The 22,699-nt window shown below is 40.9% G+C and overlaps 1 protein-coding gene across 6 annotated transcripts in view; it reads left to right on the top strand.

The window, feature by feature from the left end:
* Nucleotides 1-22,699, top strand: part of TBCD (tubulin folding cofactor D) — a 579,906-nt gene that overhangs the window by 38,930 nt on the left and 518,277 nt on the right. For all 6 annotated transcript variants that reach the window (XR_010435234.1, XR_010435233.1, XR_010435232.1 and 3 more), the window contains exons 14-15: nt 11,042-11,198; nt 19,566-19,623. Coding sequence is in view for 1 of the 6 variants with exons in the window: in XM_064675682.1 (XP_064531752.1) it covers nt 11,042-11,198; nt 19,566-19,623 (215 nt within the window). In the remaining 5 variants the exon portion in view is untranslated. The remainder of the gene's footprint in view (nt 1-11,041; nt 11,199-19,565; nt 19,624-22,699) is intronic.

The following is a 22,699-nucleotide window of genomic DNA, read 5'->3' as shown; positions in this document are numbered from 1 at the left end:
CTGTCGTGGCTGTGTGTTTGCTCAGGAGCTGTGAAATCCAGCGGTGAAGGGAGAAAGTCAACTGATCACCCACTGATTAGTGCCGAGCCTGGCTTTTAGCTGGGTTTTAGGGTTTGTAAATGACAAATTTATTAGTGTGATTGCCAGTCTCCTGGTGACAGGGCTGAGTTGTTCAGGGAAGCCATACCCTCTCCTGTGCAGGTTGGTAAAAGAGGAAAATCTTTTGATAGTTGTGGCTCTGTCTAAAAAACGTTCCTGTTAATATGTAAACAAAGGGACTACTAATTCTAATATCACTGAGATGTTAAAACTTCTGTTCAAAACTGAAGTTCAGCTGGATGAAGACAGGAACCCTCTTGTTTCACCCACTGCTCTACAGATAAGACAGTTGCAGATTATTGAAACTTTAAAATAGGGAAGTATGATGAATTTTATACACGGCAGAAGTGTGGTCTTTTAAATGAAAATTAATAAGGAAATTGTCACTACAAAACCAGTTTAGGCAGTGGGTAAAAGTTGTTTCAAAATCAGTTTCTAAAGCAGTGTCTTAAAAATAATTTTAAAGGTGTTGCCTTTGGCTTGGTGGAATTATTTACAGACATCTACTTCCCTATGTGGGTACACAGGTCACCGTCCTTCTCCTTGCTGTGCTGGTGTAACTTTCTGGAAAAAAAATCAAATTACAAGCAAGCACTAATTTTAAGGTAAAAGAGTGGCTCTTGTGTGGGTTTTTTAATTTATTTTTAAATTATTTTTATGGTCCTGTGATGCAGCATAGCAGTGTAAAAAGGTGTAATATTACTGTCACATTACTCACTAGTGGTTTGTAAATCCTTTGGCTTCAGATGGAATAACAGGAGTGTTTATGGTCCATCATTCTTCCATTTAGTTGGAAAATATTTTGAAGAAAATTTGTCTGTTAGAAAACTGTGCCTGCAGAGAAAGATCTTGCAGTGTCTGGAGGCCCCAAGGAGACAAAACCTTTGCTTTCTCAGCAGTCCCTGCTCAGTGGTGACAGTAATTTGGGTGCCACATGGATCTACACAACATCCTCATTTTCCTCCTGCAAATGTGGATCACTTTGTGTGTTGTCTGTAGCTGAAGGAAGGTATCACTGGGTGTCTTTTTTTTTGCAGGCAGGTTTCGAAAAAGTCAGATCAACTTTTTTTATTTTGAAAGAAAATTGCAATTTGTGGCATCTAGAGGATGGACTCCTTCAGTATAGGTGACTGAGCTGTCAGAACTGAAACTCTGATTTTATTTTTCCCCCCTTTCTCCCCTGTCCCCCTTCTCTGATCTGGTATGTGGAGGGGAGATGGGATGTCCAGTTGCTGCACTGATCAAAGGAAAATTGTGTTTTAAATCCAGCTACTTCCTGGAAGTTGGTGGTATCAGTCAGGTCAGCTGAAATCAGCTGGGAGCAAAGTAGAATTAGAACATCAAGAACAGCTCATGTAACTGCTCCCTTGCATGGTGTTAAAAATCCAAATCTGGGGGAGGAGATTCACTGGTCAACACCAGAATAGGACCACAAGAGTTCTTTGTGCAAACTTCTAGAAATACTAAATGATGACTGCAGTGATGTTGTTTCAACAGTTGTGTTAACTCACTCTACTCACATCCCAAGTGTCTAATCAAGTGACCCCAGTCTCCTGTTGGTAAAACCTTTTTCATTTACCTGAGCGTGTCAGACTAATTAAGAGCACCAGGATTGACACAGAGGATATTTAACTTCTTAATGGATTTATTGATATTTTTCTCACAAGTTGCCTTTTTCCTAAAACGTGATTATTTTTATATTTTTGGAGGGCCGAAGCTTTGGGTTTTTTGGTGTAGAATATACTTCTTTGTTCTAGGTTCTATTTAAAACTCAGTAGCAAACAAGGGTTGCTTAGCTGTAGTGGAATTTAATTTCTGTAGCATAAACCTGCCATTCTAGAAATGTTACACACGTCCTTTTTTGTGCTTTTATATGAACTTTTTGGCTCAGCTTTAGCACTAAGCAGAAAATATCACACATAAAAACCCTGCATCCAAATGGGATAAACTGAACATGTCGTGGATACACTGCTTGCCTCGGTTCTGTTTTCCTCTTGCACTGCAAAATTCCATTCCCTGGATGTCTGAGCATGTGCCAAGTGTTTCTCCAGTCATTTACCAACTCCATGTTAATCAGAGAGTTCCCACCCTCCTGCTCTGAAGCCGGGACTGGCCCTGGGCACCACGTTGTGCTGCTGGTTGGGCTCCACCTCTGTCGATCACAGAGGTTTTTTGTCAGCCACCAACAGCTTTTCCAGGTCTTTCTAGAGATGCCTTACCAATTTGTGAGCTTGTTAGTTATGCCAGGAGAGCGGAATAATCATAGGAAAATGGGGATACTGATAGACATGGAGCTGGAGAAGCTCAGCTTCCCACCTGCAGGAACCACCTTGGAGCTGTGCTCACTTCTGCCTGTGTCACCCGAGTCCTGTGTCTGGGTGTGTGGCTTTGGCTAAACATTCAGGTCCTTTTTTTCTTTCTTGGATCACTTGAGCCTAAGTGATCGAAGGATTTGGCTCTCTCTCAGCATGTTTGGGCTGGGTTATTCCACAGCATTCCCAGAAGGGGGCAAATGGATGTGAATAATCATTGCAACTCACGCCATGCCCCGAAACATTACCCGATTCTGCTGCAGTGTTCTCATAATTATTTTTTTCTATCCCATATGAATAGTTATTAGTCTTAATGCTTTTTGAATAACACCTTTGAAATGTGCCTTTGTTTTTCATGACGATCCAGCCTCTGACTCCGGAGATACGTCTGGGCAGATTGCTGGTGTTTGGGAGCTACTTGTTCATGATTACTGGAGCAAATTACTTGTATGGGAAAAGAATAAAAGCTCAGCAGTTAATAGCAACTGCAGATCCCATTTTTAGATATTTATTGTGGCCTGTGCTGTTAGTGTTTAGCCTGGAACTAGGATGATCTTCCTTCGGGTTCCCATCCTCGCCCTTGGGCAGTGAAACATCTTGGGGGAAGTGGGAAACAGCAGGAATTGGGACTGTAGGCCAAACTGTTTATAAGGGAGGGTTTTTAATGATCACTCTTTTCCCTGCCAGTCATTCTCACAGGGATGTAAAATGCACCTTCAGTTTCTGCCTGACCTGGTTACAATTCCCTTTCCAAAGGTATTTTAAAATATTATTTTAAAAATGTTTTTCATGTAGAATGTTTATTTCCTTTTCTGCTTTAGTTTCAAGACTTACACCAGAGATTCTGAGCCAGTTCTCTCACCATGCTGGAACTTTTCTGATAAAATCCAGCAGTAGGACCCAGTTTGTGCCATTTGCAGTTCTAAGATACATAAACACATTTTTCTTTGAGGAATATACCTGGTGCTGCTGTGATGCTGCTCACACCAGAGAACAGGGAGGCATAGAACAAATACTCCTGGACTCAACATGTTTTTAGCTTTCAGTTATTTCCTGAAACATGTCAAATTTTATAAATATTTATATAACTACTATATGTTGTCTACTATTTAAATAGATTTTTATAGTGGGGAATATAAACCAGCAAATAAAATACAATTTTTTATTTTATTCCATTAAAAGCATTCTGATGCTGCAGTTCTTGAGCTGTCTGGTATGGTTTTGAATTCAAAGTTACATGTCAACATTTAGCTGAAAAATTTCAGTTGTTTCTAGAAGGGATTGTGCAGCTAAATTTGCATGTAGGACAAATGGGGCTTTTTTAGCAAAAATAACCATAAGTCAAATAATCAGATAATATGATTTTAGATATTTGTGTGAGTTTCTGGAATTGCAGCACTCCAGAATGAAACATTTCTTACCGTACAGTGTATGTTAGAACCAAAAACTTACATTTCGGTGTGGTTTCAGTATGATTTCACAGCTTTTGTTTTGTGCTGTACTTGTGGTTTTGTAGGCTTCAGACTATTATTTCTAGGGGTTTTTTATTTAATTGGGTGGGGATAAATACTAAACAAACAAGAGAATCCTAGTTTACTTGAATTTCTGGTTTGCTTCTGAAAGGACGTTATTAAAATTTCTCTTGATGACAGCACAGTATAAACTTTCTAGCTAATAAGGTGTGTCATGTAGAGGAACTTGAACCTTCCTGGGCCTTCTGAACGTGTTGGTGGTGAGGTGAAGAATGTTCTGGTGTCACTGAAGGACTTGCTGAGCACCAAATAGTCACAGCTGTGACTGCTCCATGGCCACAGGGGCTTGGGCCTTCTCTGCTGGACCCTCTCAAATTCAATCCATGGTAGAACTCTTAAGAGTTTCATCAAGATAAATTCTGGTTTCTATGCTCATTGTGCATTGTGTGATCCTGTTTTTGCTATAAAATCACATATGTGTAAAGTTAAGGTTGAAAACATGTGCATCACTGAAGAAAAGAGAGCCAGGGAAAAAAGATTGGGAGAACCTTGTGGTTACACTTGCAGTGAATTAGTGCTTATTTTGGGAGGATTCCAGCCAGGAAGATGTTACTTTTGATCTTTCTGCTTTCTTAAATACCCTTACCCATTCACAGGGGATAGACTGGAACAGTCCAACAGTCCCTTGCTCCTTTTTAAACTGTGGCAACACTGAAAGCAGTGTTTGAACAGAAGGAAATAAGGCTGATGGGATCCACAGATAATGGGTAATTCAGGAATCTGATACTGGTGGGTCAGTGCAGCCGATCCGAATCTGGAATTTGATTTTTTTAATCTCAGAATAAATGGAAAATATAGATATGGTGAGTGAAAAATCTATTTGTGCAAAACCAGCCTTTATTTCTGCTGTCCATAAACCACCTTCAGAATCAAAGGAGCAACGAAAATGTGTAAGAAGCAGTGAAAAAAGGGGCATTTTTGCTAGTCCAAGCTCGCTGCTCCATTTATTAAAAGAAAAAAAACAACCCCTAACAGAAGTAGAGCCAATACTGCTTTCAGATGCCATCTAGGAGGAGGTTTAACTTAGATTTAAACAGTCTTACAGAAATCTACTATGTGGCTTCTTAAACTTGTTTACATACTCTGTTTTTAAGGGTTGCCTCCCATGTTTTCATATTCCGGAGCAAGTTGTTTGTTATGGCTTTGCAGCTGGCAGGGTTTGGGGGAGAGGGACGGTGTGTCAGGAAGTCAGGCTCCTGCAGCCCGTTGGTGTGTTCTGCAGCGGTGGTGAATTGTGAGGCTTTTGGCAAAACTCCAGGTGCTTTTCATCATAGATACAGGAAGAAGTGAAGGAAAAAAAAAAAAAAAAGATCTACCTGTCTTAGGTGGACTCTTAGAAAATCGAGAACACCCAAACCTGAAAGGCTGGTTACGGTAGAATTCCTTCTCTCTAACACGCAGGTGAACTTCAAAAATGATGCACGGTCTCGAAAAGAGTCTTTTAAAAACTTGTAATAATGCCTATGTCACCGTAATAGTTTTCAAATTAGCAAGGAAGCATTATAAATAGAGCAGATTTATTTTTCTTTTTTTTTTTTTTTTTTCTTTTCACTAGCCAGCAGGTATGAGCAAGAAGAAACACCACAGCGGGGAAGGTCCCTCCCCCAGCGCCACTGGGAGATGGGGTAAACACTGAGCAGGGAATAAATGACAATGAATTGCTTCTGGCTTTTTCACCGTGGGGTTTATCTCAGTATTGCACAATCTTCTTAGCCTTAAGGCTGGGCTTTCTTGGGTGATCTTTCTTTTCTGACATGCAGCGTTATGAGTTTACAGAATTTTTATACTCCTTCAGAGTAGGTAATTCATTTGCTCTGTAGGATTTCTCTGCAAGCCTGTTCCTTCATGTCCTTAAACTGCAGTTTGCTGCTGGTTCAGTCAGAGGCAGAGCTCTGTCAGCTGTGAGGTTCTGTGCAGGTCTCTTGTCGGGCCCTGGGGGTAGATGAGTCCCCAAAACATCTTTCACTCTGTGTTTCAGTACTGTCCTGTGTTGGCTGCCGACCTGGGCACAGCCAGGTAGGGGGGCTTTGAGGTTTTATGACTGTGTTACATGGGATGGACTGGCCAAAATCCAGATCCATCTGCTTCCTGCTTGGCCCCTCTCCACACTCCAAAGCTCCCAGTGCTGTCAGCGTGGTGGCCCTTGTGCAGCCCTGCCTGTAGCTCTTTGCAGCAGGTGCAAAACCAGAGCCGCCGTCCAGTCCTTTAAATACTGTGTCTAAGCAACGTGCCTGGTATCAATCAGCCAGTCTTTGGGGCAACATCCAACCTAACCACCACCCCCTTCTCCCTGCCTGACAGCCAGCCTTTGCATTCCATGTTTTCCTCCCTCAGCAGCAGGGCAGACAACAACCTCCTGCTGCTGCCCCGCCGTGATTCATCGCCGGAGCAGGTCTGTCCTGTGGGCTGGCTGAGATAGCTCCATGGAAAAAATACCACGTGAGCATATAATTAAAGGCTCTCTTAATTCATTACGTAGTGAGAGACTGAACTGAGATTGCAGCCAGACAGACACAGCCCTTGGTAGTCACGGGGCAGAGAATGCAGGTTGGGTTTGTGTGTGGATCTTGTGTGGGCTCAGCATCGGGGATGGGGAGAAGGTTGTGGCAGTTCAGAGACTTCAGTTCTTCAGTCTGAGCCTGCAGGAGCTCTGGTATCTTCCCTCCTTCTTCCCTGGCAAACTCCTAACGAGGTCAGCCCTGGGGGCAGGAATGGGAGAGGAGAGGTCATCCGTGGGTGGTTTTCAGGCACTTGCCCTTCGGGATGTGATGTCGGAGCATCTCACAGGAACACCGAGAACTTTTCAACAGCCAAAGCAACACACTCATTGTCTGGTCCTCATTGGAAGATTTATCCTCTGGATGAAGCAGCCCTTTAAGAGCAAATTCTGGAGTCAACACCTTGTATTGAAAACAAGAACAAATCAGGGATCAGTTAATTCTTAATCAGGATTAAGGTTTGGCAGAACGTTAAACAAATACTTATTTCTGATAATGGGCCTAACCTGGACTATGTTGGTACAGTAAATATTAGTACAAGAGCCCCAACAAAGTTCCAATTAGGACCTGCCTCTCTTTCCAACAGAGGTCAGGGTGCCATGTAGGAGTGAGAGGTCCCAAACTTGACATTCTTTACAGGGAGGAGCCAGAGTTCTGTTTTTAGCATCTGAACAACAGCAATGGGTGTGCTGTTTTACACACGAGAAGCTGATAAACTCTAAATGTGGCTGGCTGCACTTTTTTTTTTTTAAGCCTGAGGCACACAAAGGGCACTTCTGCAATGAGTTTAGTTGAAGAAAAATTCAAAGAATAAAATCACTGTTCTTTGTATTGAATATATAACTGTGTTAAAGCTTTGTAATTCATTAATTGTAGAGACATTGTGCACAATACATCCTTCAGCAACAGCAGGCATCCACTTTCTGTATTACTTTTTTCTCATGTAATTGTAAAATAGAAGATTTTGCAATATATCTTTTACAAATTGAGACAGCTTTTCTGCATAAACAGTCCCTATAAAAACGTAGTACTTGTCTAAGAGATAACATTGGCTTGTTCTGTTTTAAGCTACATATTTTAGTTTTACACTAAATTTAGACACTTCTCATTTAACTCCAGATCCAGTGAAAATCTGTTTTAAATGAAATAGGGTTGACTTGACATTTTGTAATTTTTCTGTGGAGACAAGGCCTAGGGCTGAGGAACAGGTTTTTGTTGTTTGTTTGTTTGGCTGCTGTATTTGTATGTTTTAAATGAGAAACATAGCAATAAATTTAAAAAAAAAAGAATTACAACGTGGAGTTCAAGTGACATAGGCCTCCAGATGGCTGGGTTAAAGTGGAGGTTGGTTTAAAGTCTGTGTTTAAAGGAATAGTATGAGGCTTTTTTCATTCATGTGACCTTTCAGTATCCAACATCTGCCACAATTCCTTTACCAGCTCTCTCACTGAAAGGTGCTGAGCATCCAGCTGTGTAAAATCTTAAAAATCAAAATATCTGTGCAACCTGTCTCCAATATGGGGGGGAGGGGGGAGGGAAGAAAACCCAGTTGTTTGCAATGCTTTGAAGGCAGAAGTTGTTTCTTTATTTTCCCAAGGCTTGAGCAAAGCTGTGCTGCAACTGCAGTGACGCTGTTGGGCAAGGCAGGGTGGGGTGAAGCAGGTGCTTATTGATACCTCCAGGCTACAGGTAAAGGTGACTGTGTTTTCTTGAGCATTCACAGGCCTAAACAGGTGGATTTTCTTTTACTGATTAGCTGGAGAGTGGACACTATTTATCCTCTGGTTTTGATGGCAGAATTTTAAAAAAACTGTGGGTCAGTGAAAGAACTGGTAACTTGTAAAGTTAAACTTGTGAAGTTAAGCTTACAAAATTAAGTAACAGTCTGTGGTTTTTTCCTTGTTGTATCTCCCAGCCTCCTACTTTTCAATAAAAAAGGCATGTTCCTAATTTCAAAACCAAAGAATTATGTCCCTGCCCTACCAAACTGAAATAAGTCTCTTCTGGAAGATTTGTTTTTTCTAGAGTTTTGGGGGGTTTTATTTTGATTTTTTGGGGGGTAAATTGATTTTAGGTCTGAATTTGACATGGTGTTTGAGGAACTCTAGGGTAAGGAATAAAGTGAAACCTGGAATTTTGGAGTTTTATGACTCTTGAATACCAGCAGGAAGTGTAGTGCTGAACCCACTTTTTCAAACCCACAAACATTTGTCAGGAGCAGTTTTTACATAGCATTTCTTATAGTCCACAGTTCACCAGGAAACATTCAACCAGTGATAGCACAAAACTTTACCAGATGACCCCTAGATCAGTGTTTCCCTTGTTGTTGTATTTATATTCACTCAGCCCTTACTTCTACACACTTCACCTTGTTTCCCCTATTTCTCCCACCTTCCCAGTCCCCACTGTTACTTCCTTCCTTTTCACTGTCCCTCTTTGCTCTCCAGACTTTGCAGTGACTTTTCCAGAGCGATGCTCTGAGTCCCAGATGTAGGAGCAGGACACCAGAGAGGTGTGAGAGCTCGAGCTGCTCCAAGTGACAGCCCCTGGAGCATCCCTGACCCTGGTAAATCGGGTGCCGTTCGCTGCTGTCCCTGGAATCTGGGACGTTAATGCCCTGAGTTGAAAAATCACACTGCTTTTTTTTCTTTCATACAGACATTACAAATGTGAGGAGCTGCTTGTGGGTCCTCCTTGCTCCTTCCTTCCCTGCACAGCAGTGGGAATGTGCTCACAGGTGTTGGAAGGAGCTGGAGTGCTCGCCCTGCACTGAGGGAAATGTGCAGCAGCTTTGCAAAATTGCCTTTGGCACCTGCCTGAGTGTCCTGTAGAACCAGCAAATTCCATTTTTCTCAGCAGTTGATGCAGCAGTTTTCCAAAACAAGCTAGGCAGCATTTTTAAAGATTTCCATTGCAGTTTCTTTCGGAACTGGGAAGTGTCCAAAAATCCATCTGTCTTTGCTGTTATCATTGATCCTGAATAGGAATTGCTCTTTTTCCTGTGTAGTGCCTGTGCTTCTAATAGCCATGTCTTGTCCATGCCTCTAATTACTGCTTTATTTCCTTCAGCAGCTTAAAATGAAGTTTTAACAGCCTTTTAACACTTCCCTTTTCCAGCTGTGGTCTGTATCTTTCTGGTAAAAGCAGCAGCATACAGTGATGAACTGCACATTGAAGTTTTAATTATTTTGTGATTGCATCCACTCAGGGATATCCAGACACAGATTGCTAATGAAATACAGCTCAGTGATCCCATTTCTTATTAATGGGATCACCTTGTGACAAGTATTTTCTAAGGAAGAAAGGTGCATTTGATAAATTTGATACAAGGAGGAAAACAGGGAGAGAAGTTGTTTCTTTTTTTTCTAGAGGCTGTTGTTTTTGCAGACATTATTAATTTATTAAAGTTGTGTCATCTAGAGAGAGGTATATTCAGATTGGTATCTGGATGTGCAGATACCAAATGAAGGCCCTCTGGGGAGCCCTGCATTCATGTAGTATTTCTTGAACTGTGGCAATTTGTTACTAGAACTCTAAAAGAATTCTTCTTTCAGTTTTTGGAAGCTCTGTATCTGTGTGTGTCATGTGGCTGTTCAGGATGTGAATATCTGTTTCTTATTTCCTCGCTGTGTTACAGAAGTTAATATGTTGGGGGTATTGATTTAACCTGACTGATGGGAGAAGACTTTTTTGGGGGTGTGGTGGGATCTGCTGTTCTCCCTCATCAAAGGCTTCTGGTTTTGCATTAAATCATTCTGTGCTGGTGACAAGGTGTGTAGTTCACTGATGTTTCAGATGTCTGAGCAATGACAGCAAATCCACCGGTCAGCTTTTCTAGGTTATTTTGCAGCTTTATCAATATTCTCTCTTTCTGATGGGTGCAGTTCAGCAGCACAGGCAGGTTCAAACCTAAAATACTCCAAATAGCAGCTCTGTGGGGAATAAAACACCACAGCTTCCTTAATGCAAGAATGATGTCAAATGTGTCACTTGGCTCTAAGATACTGCAAAAACTGTACTTAAGTCCCTTTCAGGATTGATATATTAATGATTGACAAACTATGTTAATTAATAAGAATTTAACATATTAGGACTTCTACTGTGCTTAATGTTGTCTGCAAATAGATGGATACTGATTCTTTTATGGTATTTTCAACACTGTATTTCTTAAGAAATATTATTTCTGTAGTGATGGGTGTTGCTGTAACATTTGAAGTCCAGTTCCTTTAAAAGTGGACACCCTAAAATTCTGCACTTTAAAATCACTTTGAACGTGTCTCACCGAGTAATAAATTGTATCAGCGTTTCTTCTCATGTACCCACTTACCTTAATCCTCATTGAGCTACATGTGAAGGAAATAAAAAAACTGCTGCTGATAAAGAAGCAAAAGAGTGCAATAAAAAACCCAACTCTTCTTTCTAATCAACTTTAAAGTGAGTCTGTGTTGAGAGCCACGTGCTTTTTTCTTTCAGGACACACAACTCCACCCTGTGTCTTTCCTCCAGCGGTCACTGGATGCTTTTAGACCTTATTTTTTTTTTGTTTTTTGTTCCCTGCTGCTCCTGACCGTTGCTTTTGTCCCTTTTTTCACCCTGGCAGTCGTTCCTGTCATGCTGAAGGCTCTGACCTACGATGAGAAGAGGGGGGCCTGCAGCGTGGGCTCCAACGTCAGGGACGCCGCCTGTTACGTGTGCTGGGCCTTCGCCCGCGCCTACGAACCCACAGAGCTGATACCCTTCATCAGCCACATCTCCAGGTAAGGTCTGAACTGCTAAAAATCAGCCTGTCTGCTAACAGGCACACTGAACAGCTTAAAAGTGAAGAGCTGGATACGAGTGGGATGACGACAACATGAAGTGTTTCCTTTCCATATCAAAGTGTTTCCTTGTGACTCCGTTTCCTTCTGTCCATCTGTCGTAGGAAAACCAAAGAGAAGTCCAAAAAAACTCACTGTAAGGAGGTTGAGAGAAATTAGTGGAGGCTTTGGCAGGGGCAGGGTGTCCTGTCCTGCTTGATCACCCACTCTTGTGCTGAGCTCAGCAAAATTCTGGCAGTTTAAGAAGTTTTGGACCCACAGTTCAGTAGGGTTAGAAATGAACCACTCTAAAACAGGGGAGTTGCTTTATGGAGTCATAAAGACGTGGAATATTAGGAGAAGACTTATGGAAGAAGTTCCTCCTTACCTTTTCAGGTGAACACTTGTTCCTAATGATCCAGGGTTTCTTGAACTTTGTCAGATGGGTGTTGTGCAAAGAATAAAGTAGGTCTTTACTGGCAGCTTACAGCCTGCAAGTTGATTAGAACAATAAACTGCACTTCAGCTCTTCTTCCATATAATTTATAATTTTCATTTTGAAGTGTTCCCATTCAAAGATTATTTTGAGTAAATAACAAAACCACTTCCAGTTTCTCAAAGGGCTGAGAACTTTACACAGTGATTCTGAATTCCTAGTAACACAGCACTTTTGAATAATGGAGGGTTTATTATAAATAAGAACATGTTTTAGTTAAAGTTATCGAATACATGAGAGAATTTGTTTTCTCTTTTGATATCCTGCAGTTTTATAGAGTAGCCCAGTCCAGTACCCCACTTAGCAGTGGATGGAAGGATGTGTGTGTAGTTCTTTTTCAGTCTGTGTTTCTGTTTCAAAAGACTTTCAACAGTAAAATCTTCAAAATATTTCCAAATCTGCAATACTGCAGTGGTGGACTGGAACTTGGTGCATCTTTTCACTTAATAGTGTTGATATTTTTGCAGATACAAACTGGTTTTACCTTTTTTCTTTTGTCTTGTGCTTTCCTTGCCTCTTTGCCTGTGGGATTCTCTCTTTGGTGTTTGGTCTTTTTGTTGGCCACGCACTGGCTGACATTTGAGGTCTTTAATGGGTGACTTGCACTGCAAACACACAGAGGTGGCTTCTAACAGTTTTTCTTGGCACACTTTTAGGACAACCATTGATAGCAGCAACTCAGGCATCTTTGTCCCTATCAGAGGAATTTTGATCAGTGGTCATTTAGTATTATCTTTTTAAAAAGAAAAAAAGTTTGGACTATCCACTGATCTGTGCTCCTGTGTATCTGGTTGAATTTTTAGGGGCTGCTTTCAGATTGCTGACAGAACTATTTCAGTGTCATCCAAAAAGCCTGGTTTGGAAACACAGTTACCTACTGAGCTCAGCAGGTTTCCAAAGAATACGTGGCTTTTTCTTTCTTCTTTAAAACCTATTTTTAAAGTTCTTTTGAGACAGTCTGTAAATCAATCCATTTTTGTTCCTTGATCCCAGTGCAGTGCCCTGGCTGGTCTCTGCTGTTCTTCATCCTTGTAGCCTCACTCTCCAGTGCTGGCCCTTCAATGCAGGGTCACCCAACAGGTCTCTGACCTGTGTGGTACTTGCTTCTGGGGTTTTTTGAGACCTTGATAAAATCTTTCTAAGAACCTGCTGTCGAACTTCTGAAGGCCAAACACTGTTTTTCTTCTTTTTTCCAAAGTGAGCAGACAAGAAATGCTGAGACATTTTAGCCTGGTGTCTCTGATAAAGCAGTTTCATGTTGTTCTGGTGATGTTCCATCTGGAATGGCACAGATAATAAAGGAGAGGAGTCTGGTAACACTGAGCTGTGCTAGGATGTGATGCCATCCACTGTTTTGGGATAACTTTTGGAAAGAGAACGTGGAACTCCAGAATAGCCCAGCTTCACTTAGGCATGCTAGAAACAGTGATATTTGCCACAGCAAATTAAAGAGATATTCTGTTTTGAAGGGTCATATTTAATTCCCTTCTAGCTGAGTTCATGGTAAATTATATATGGTGTGAAATTATTAACTGAGGGCTCCTAAAGATGTGTTTGTACAAAAATGATAAACACCAAAGTCTACTCTGTGTTTGCATAGGGACAAGGGAGAATGGTTTTAAACTAGGAGAGGTTTAGATTAGATGTTAGAGAGAAATTCTCACTGCAGAGTTACATTTATATTCTCACTGCCAGCAAATCTTCAGGACAAGTATAACCATATCAATACTAAAGTTTGGTTCAAATCTGGTGATTTTTGTAGATTTGGTCAGCAGCCTGATGAAAATGAAATCTTTGCTTCCATCCTCTGAGTTGGACAACATAAAGTTTTTCTTTCAGGATCTATCAAGCTTATTGCTTGTGAAACTTAAAAAAAGGTGTTCTGGCCTTCCCTTCCTCAGAATTCTGGTCTGTTCTGTTTATCAGAATTTTTCTTTCGTGGTGCTTTGAGCAATATATTTCATTTACTCCTTCCACCCTGCTGTGCTGCAAAGCAGTGTTGCTCTCCAGAGGTTTGTTTGCAAGCTCACCCTGGGGATTTCTTGGGGTTTGTGCTGTTTTGTTTTACTGTCACGAAGCTGTTGGTGGGAACTCGAGGACAAGTATGAAGGAGGTTGTGTTTCTGAAGAAGTTCCTGTCCCTTGGCCTGTTCTGGAAACAAATTCTTCTTTTTTTTTTTTTTTAGGAAAGTGTCAAGTGACAATAATTGATATCCCTCTGCCTGTGGTTGTAATGGCAGTGAACGCTGTGGCTGTTCCAGCTATGACAACTTCAGTTGTTGGGAATAAGGTGGTGGAATGGAGTGAAAAACATGGTGGACAGCCAGGGGGAAGCTGAAAATTGCTCATGAACAGCTGTAAGGTGGTGTGGTTTGTAATGTCTTAGTTTTCCAATGAAGTTGTTGTTTTGAGAGCAGAGCAGAGAAGTATTTTGGCAAGTATTAATGCTATATGAGGCTTTACTTAAAAAGCTGTGTGGTTCTGGTGGCCATACCTTTTCTGAATGTAATCAGCTCCTGAAGGTAGAGTTGCCACTCCAAAGAGAAATGGTGGAAAAAAAAAAATATTCAAATAAAGTATGACACACAGTTTCACCTATTGTGTCAGCAAGCCGATAATTACACCCGGCTTTTTTTTAAATCTAGCCTTAGGTGTGTCACTGTTTTACTTAAAGAAGAGTCATACTTCTAGCCACAAGCAAATTGTTGCTACCCTTAAAAAAATGCAGAACTCAGCATCTTGAAACAAAGTGCATAATATCCATTGTGAGCTGAACTACACAGCAAAAAACATCTGCCTGGATAAGAATATGTGCTGGGAGATGCTTAGAGAAAAGCAGTAAACCCCTTCCAAACCTGCAGTGAGTGAGTGCAGTCCTGAAGGGCTGGCTTTGCTTGGTGCTAGGAATTGCAGAAGGCTTATCCTGCATTCAGTGTTCAGCTGCTGGAGGCACGTGGGACCCACCTAGGTACCAAAATACAGAAGTGCCACATAAACTGGGTCCTGCCCTGCATCCCCCTAACAGCAGTTACAGATTAAAGCAGAGGGGACTTTGGGGTGGGGAGATTTTTTTTTTCTTTTTCTTGTATCTTTATGTAATGGAAAAACGTTGTTTTCTGTGTTTTCAGTAGTCAAGGGACATAAATACTTCACTTAGGACTAGTGAAAAATCACTTTAAACTGCATAAAGTCATATTGTTTTAGTAAAATTTCTAACAGTGCTTTAAAAGAAATATCTGTCTCCATGTTCAGTGACAGCTGTTTCTTCACTGATTTCTTATGAATGTTCTGTTAAGTGGTAAAATTAAGTTACAAACTGGAATTGCTGTAGATCATAGATCAGCCCTTCTCCTTCCTGACCTTCTCACTCTTTTAAGAAAGAAAAAAGAGAACACTTAATAGAAATATGTGTCCAAGAGTATTTCTAATTGTACTTGCTCAGATTTTTACATGGCAGTGTTTTTTCCCCATCCATATTTCAACAAGATCCACTTGCTCCCATCTGCTTAATAGTTTGTTAAAGTCTAGTTTAACTGGTTTCTAAAATCTTGCCTCATCTATTCAAACTACAGGACCACAAAAAGAAAATTCTTGGCAGTGTGGATGAAACTTCACTTTTGCAGGGCAATGTTCCTCCTTTTTGAGATGCAGGCACTGAAGTTGCTGTTCAAGCATATCTTTATAAAAGCACCGTTTGTCTGAGCTTTGTTTCTCTCCCAGTCTCTACATGCACCTCTCCTCTTAAGCTTAACCTGTGAGGAAAGTGAAACAGAACTTAATGACTTGGAAATAGGGGTAATTTGATTCCTGCCCCCTTGGGTGTGGAAGTTGCTGTCTGTGAAGTGGCAGGTGCACACACTGAGGAACTGAACTGTTTTGTTTAAAACCCAAACAAAAAATAAAAAGGAAAACATACTGCTGCTCTGTTAGACAATTACAGTGATTAAATGGTTGCTGGCTATCTCCATTGTTTGGAGCTGTGCAGAGTGGAGGTTCCTTTGCCCGTCGTTGGGGTGGATCCCTGCTGGTTGCTGAGGGAGGGGGGATGATGGAACCCTGGCACACACAGGGGGAGCAGGGCTGGAACCCTGGCACACACAGGGGGAGCAGGGCAGGAGGGTGGCTGTGGCTTCCCCGCGGTGCGTGTTGGGTTGGCAGGAGGGGGGAACGGGCAGGTGTGGCTCTGGATGGATGATGGAGCTTGCTCCAGGGCAGGATTGTCCTGCAGAACTGGGGAAATCTGAAGCATTGCTCTGAGCTATGTCTTGTACCATGATGAAATATGGAGAATGGCTTTGTGCTGTTGTGTTCCTCCTGAGGAGAGCTGTGTGCTGAAGGCACTTGGTAAAGTGAGCTCCTGCAGGGCCATCACAGGCCTTTTTAAAATGTGTTTTATTTCAATAGCAGGATTTGTAACTCCTGTTCTAAGCATTTTTCTTATTTCTCTTTTCTACACGTGTATTCATTATACTTTTACCATTTTATTCCCAAAATTTGTCATTGGAATGATCCACTGAACACTGTAGGAGGGTGGGTGGCCAGCGGGTAGTGTGAGAGCTTGGGCTGAGCTGGGTTAGAGGGACTGCCAAAGCAGGCAGTGTGGAAGAGGGAATGGCCACTGCATTTCTCCTTCTCCTCAGACCTTCTCCTTGCCTACATAAACAGAGGAATTCAATCTGAGACAGGAATTAAATCTCGTTCCCCAGCAGTGCAGCTGGAACAGACTCTTTCACTCGCTCCTTCCCCCGTGTTGCTCCTGCAGTGGTGTAACAGCTCTGTGGGATGAAGTGAACAGGGAAACTACTCTGCTCTCAAAAATAGAGCTGGCAAAAGAAAAGTTAATTGAGCCTACGTGTGTTTTCATCACCCAGCTCACTGCTTAGCAGTGGCATGACTGGAGGGGAGCAAAAGGGGCTGTTTGCAGCAGCAGTGCTCAACAGCCCCGACTCTGACTCTGATCTCACCTCCTTTCCTTGACTTGCTTGGATTGTTCAAACCCCTTTTGCTTGTGATGGTTGCTGTGCCTTCCCTTCCCTAATGTACAACAGGGAGGAGAGTTTGCTGCCCTGTTGCCACTTAGACTTTCCCCTTTTAGGGCTCAGGAAGGAAATTCTGGCTCTGTGCCAAACTGGCAAGAGGTTTGAGAGTTTATTTTTCTCTTCCCGCAGCTTCAGGGTGGCACAGTGGAATGGGTGGTAGCAGATTCCCAAGGGTTAGCAAAGAATCAGCTTCTTGCTGCTTGTGGCTAGTGGAGACTGGAAGTGCCTGCTAGGGGTGACAAAGGGAATTCAGGTTTATTGTCTGATACGTAACCTGGTATTTCTGCTGTTTCTGTGTTCTGATGTCTCTCACCTGGTCAGCCTCTGCTGTCTGGTTCTTCCCACCTTGTCAGGGAAGGGAATGACATCCACGTGGGTGGGGGAAGTGACCACTGGCATACTTGGAGTCCTTCTAACTTTCCCTGAAGCCAGTTAGGTGAGTCCTTGGAGGAGCAAGGAATGGATGAGGAAGAAAGGGAGAGTTATTAGTTGACTGATAGAGTTGCAACTTACTTTTTAAAGTCTGTTTATGTTCACTGTACACTTGAATGCTGCTGTTCATATAGGCCCACGTACCTCAAGGAACTGGGGAAGGTGTTCATGGAGACTGGAGGATGCAAAGCCGTGCTCTGCTCCGCCTGGCAGCAGGCAGGTGTGGTGCACTTGGGGCAAGTCAAGACATGATCCTTTGAGTAGCTTAAAAAAATACCCCACTTGGTTTGACATAAACAGTTTCTTTATGTTAGGAAATCCTGGTGCAGTATCACATAAACTCCCACGACAAGGCAGACGGGTGAAGACACCTTAGACATGTTTCATCCTCGGCACGTTGCCCTCCCCGCTAATCCCTGAGCCTCCTGATGGGAATGGGCCTGAAAGAGTTATTTGTGGGCTTTGATAAATTAAAATACTTCATTAAAAGGATTAACATAAAACAGTGACTGCTGTATAAACGGGGCTGTGAGGACAATGACAAAATTCCTGGGGTTTTCTGTTTTGTTTTACTCAAACACAGTGTGCAGTTGCAGCACGGAGTAACTCGGGTGGCATCACACAGACATGGTGTTGCTGGTTTGACTTACACAGGTTTGTCCTGAGGCAGCAGAAGAATAAGAAAAAATGGAGAAATGCAATTTCATTATAAGCTGAGCTCTTGTTTGATACAGTGAAGGCAGCACTTGGGATTCTGAACTTCCTGGTGCGATGAGGTTTTTTTATGGGTGGATTTTTTTTTTCCTCTTCAGAAAAGATCAACATTGAAATCCTGCATAACTGACAAAATACTGTTTTAGCTTATAGTCTGTAAAATGGGAAATGTCAGGGAGAAATTTGCTTCTTTTTGCTTTCCAGGATCATTTCCATCCAGTTCCATAGTTTTTGAATGTTCTCTAATTAAAAGTTTTATGGGAGCTAGTCATGTCACGTAACCATATACTTCTTAAATGTCCTTTTAAAATAATTTTTAAGTCTCTCTGTGTGCCAGAGAATTAGCAAGCATGGTATGAAGATGATGTATCTGACCCAGCAGTTTTTCAGCACTGAGCCATGTGTGCTGCTTCCTGATGGAATACTTCCTGAACATTTGCTCTTCCAGTAGCTGTTGTTTGGATGACCTCCTCTTTCCTCTTGTCTTTGTGCAGAGGGGGGAATTGCTCGTGCAAGTAGCAATAAGAAAGCATTAACTGTCTCTAGAACAATTTATTGGGGTTTGTTTTCATTTCACTCTGCCTTTCTGTCTCTTGTTTTCCTTAATGGAGATAAACTGAAATTACAGAGGCCAAGCTGACTATGCATTTCAGGGAATTTGAACAACACAGTATTCATCACTGTAGGGAACTGATAGCCACTACCCAGGCAAGCTTGATATTATCAGTGTAATTAATATCCTTATGCTGAAGCAAAGCTATCTTGAATTTACTTTTCAGCCAGTATTTATTTCCGGTTTTGCCTGGAGTCAATAAATAATGTAATGAAGAGTTTCAGGGTTTGAAAGGAATAATTTTCTGCTTAAATGATTCTCCTGAAGTGATGTTTATTTGTTGCTGAAGTTAATTGAATGCTGGAGGTGGATTTCTAAAGCTGTAGACTGCCTGTCCTGGGATATATTCTCCCTCTCTTGTGTGGCACATCTTTGAACAGCAGTTCTTTTGAGGCAGGAGAATCACCCTGTGCGGGGTCACCAGACTTCATGCATGAAGAAATCATTTGGTACAATCATCCTTCTGTATCTACAGGTCACCCTTTAAAAAAACAGCTTTGCAGTTTGTCTTGCAGGTCTCTTTTGAGCAGGATTTGCATATTGTTGTCTGATTTTTGTTCCTTACAGGATGGGGCTGTTCTTGTGGAGAAAGCTGCAGGTTTCCATTGCTTAACTTTGCCTTGTGTTTAAGCCTTACCCAAGACTTGCTGTATATTTGGCTATTGAGAAACTGTATTTCCAAGTTTTAATTTGAAATTGCACTGTCTGAGTCTCACATTGGGGATGGTCTTTATGCCCAAGTTTTAAACTCCTGCCATATTTAAACCAGAAAACCTCTCTGTGCAGTTAAACATATTTACATATTCCTTGATCCAGTGGGATGACCACTGTCCATTTGTGCTGTGGAAAGTCCACAGCAAACGAGAGAAACAAGGAAGTACGAGGTTATTTCAACTCAGATTTTGTATTTCTAAATAATAATCTCCTTAGAGGACGTGCTGCCTGCTCTGCTTGGAAGGCTAAATGTTGAAATAATGGCATTGCACATTTCTTCTCATATATTTGGTACTAATGCTCAGTGTTTTATTTCCTCAGTGCATTGGTTATTGCTGCAGTATTTGATCGTGACGTTAATTGCAGAAGAGCTGCTTCTGTAAGTTACCACATTTCAACTTACCTGACTCTCTTAGTTTTTGTTTGTTTTCATTTCATTTAAAAATTTGTAGACTTGACTATGTAGAACTACAGTAGAGGAGCTGTGAGCAAAAAAAAAGTGCTTTTTGAAATCCTTAGAAGTATTGTGTGAATTTAGATTTTAATTGGAATAATCCACAGATGCACATCTTGATTTATGGCCACAGTTAACAATCTGCTGTATTCTTGTCATGGTGGTTAAGATAAAGTATCTAAGGAAGGGCTGTTTAGCATTTTCTGGTCACACCATCACAGACAAAAGGGTCCTACATAAAACACAGACATTGACTCGTTTGCAGGTCACCAAACTGGTGAGTTTTATGAGGCAACACTTTTTTGATTGTACATCAGCTGTTACTCTCTGATCAGGGTAATTTCTAGAATAATGTCTCTCCTTCAAACATATTTTCATTTATTGTATAAAACTCTTTCCATAGGACTGGGAATTTTTAAAAGGAAGTGATAAATCCATTGGGCAGATTTGTTATGTAGTTAATAGCACTGGCACCAAATTGTATTCTGTGGAAACTTTCTGCAGAAAATATTTATGCTGATGAGAATTGGGAAGAATGTTTCTAAGAGAAGGGAATGATGGAGAATTACAGAATTCTATAGTCATAGAATTTAAGAAGAAGAAAGAATGCACACATTATCTTTGAGAATTTAAGTCTGTGTCTTGTATATATTGAACTTGCTTTCTTAAAAAAAAAAAAAGGAAATAGGTATTAGTTGTCTCAACAGAAAAACCAAATTATTGTATGTAAATGTAAAAAACCCCACCCTGTAACTGTATGAGCTCAAACCAGACCCAGGCAGTGTCTGCCAAAGCACCAGGTGTCTGTTCCTGACAATAAATGTCACTGTGAATGTGTTAAAAAAAAAAAAAGGGCAGTCTTTTCAGTGTGTCCATTAACAGGACTGTCTGATTTTTTTTGACTGAAATTTTAAAAGCTAATGCATTTATAGCACAAGAAGGGTTTCTCAGGGATACCTGGATAGCATCCTTATTTTTCCTGGCCACACCTCTGCTGGGGAGATGAAGCTGCTGAATGAAGCTGCAGAGTAATTGCTGGGGAAGTGAGTCAGTGGTTGTGCAACCCCAGCACAGCTCGGGGGGCTGGAGGCTCTGAAACCAAAGCCAAGGGCTGGAGGTTGCTGAGTGCTCACAGAACATATTCTTCACATAGGTACAAATAGTGAATGTCACCAGTGCTGCTCCTCCTAAACTTCAACTCCTAAATTTAGGTAGAATTTGCTGTTCTTGGCTAATGTAAGTCACTTTATTCAAATCAATTCCTTGGAGGGATTTGCTTTCCCGAGAACTGCAACAAAACATTAAGGAGCACAGGTGGTGGGAAGTGAATTATTTATTTATTTATATAGAAATTTCCCTTGGAATCAGGGATCATATATAAATAGAAATCTATAACACAGTTGCCACTCCAAGTGTACTGCTTACCTTTAGTAGCTTCATCTGATTGTCCTGTGTGATTTTCAGTATGTTTCTGCACTTAAACATAAACCAATATTTTGACCATGAACTATGGTGCTAAACCAGCCACATCTACTAAATCTATGAACTTAGTGCAGCCTGAATATAGAAATATCTATATTTCTAGTGAGTATAAAACCCAGCATATTTTCTCCTCACTTTCCTCTTCTGCTGTAGCCCAAGTACTTTCTGATTTAGAGCTGGTCAAAATTTGGAATTGCTGTTTGATGGGTAGTTATGGAAGTACCAAAACCTTTTCTCTTATTTTAGAAAGGCAAAGATATATTTTGTGTTTGCCAGGCATTCCTATGATTTTGAAGAAAAATACCTGGGAGTCCTAAATATTTCCAATCATTCCTGCAGTTAAACACATATTTAAATAAACAACATGTTTTACTAGATTTTCCATCTATTACAATATGGAATATATTCTAATGCAGAGCACCAATAAAACAAAATAGAGAACAGAGACATTTTGAACCCCGAGGTTAAAGAGAATAGAACAAGACTGTGCTTTTGAAGCTCCACGAGCATTCTGGGCTGGCTTGTGCAACTCTTTCATGAATAATCAGTATAAGGAATAATCAGATGAATAAGTGATGTTGAATTGGACTCCATTCAGCTCTGCCATCTCAAAGAAAGGAGAGGGTTTTTTTCCTCTTGGCTGAATGATAGTTTTTAAATTATCTATTTTTTAACAAAATATATTTAATGTTGTAATATTTTTTCAATTTTTGTGGGAAAGCAGAGTGTTCAGCTTGCCAGGCTAAGTCACCTTGGTTCTGATCTCATGGAATCTTTATTTAATATCTTTGTATCCAGTTTTTCCATCTCCAGAAGGGGATTGTATAAAAAATGAAAAATTATTCTTACAAAGCAGTTGAACTATTTGGCATCCTTTAGGAATTTGAAGTTGTTTGAAAGTGTGACTGAATTAGTAACATTTTCAGTTACTGAAAGTCTCTGAAGTATTACAAAGAAAAGTCTTTTGTGAAAAAGGAGGGAATTCTGTGAACATTAAACGAGCTTTCTGCACAATGGCTGGTTTGCTGCAACATTCTCTCTAGGCCCCTACACATCTTTTCCCAGTTATTTTGCCACAGTATATTTCAGTCCAAGGGCATGGGTGTCTTGTAAGTAGGACAAAACTCTCACTGGTTTGCAACCAGGTTTACATTGCTTGGCTATGATTTTGAAAGAAAAGAAGGCTTTACAGATTTTATATCATTCAGGCACTTGTCTGAGCAGCACATTTTTAAAAGGAATTGTAATGCAGTGATTAAACTAGGAAATCCCTTGGATATGATGGAGAGTGTCATCTTCACTGAAATGTCCCTGTGCTGTTTAAAAGGGTCTCAATAGCATAAAGTATAGTATAAAATACAGGATATGCCCTCCATAATATGTTGAGGCTCTCAGTAATGTTAAATATAGCATAAAGTATAGCATATATCCTCAAAAATATATTGAGGGTCTCAATAACATTAAATATAGCATAAAGTATAGCATATATCCTCAAAAATATATTGAGGGTCTTAACAGG

Source organism: Pseudopipra pipra, chromosome 19 (assembly GCF_036250125.1).
Source record: "Pseudopipra pipra isolate bDixPip1 chromosome 19, bDixPip1.hap1, whole genome shotgun sequence".
Lineage (NCBI taxonomy): Eukaryota > Metazoa > Chordata > Aves > Passeriformes > Pipridae > Pseudopipra > Pseudopipra pipra.
This window is presented reverse-complemented; position numbering and strand designations above follow the sequence as displayed.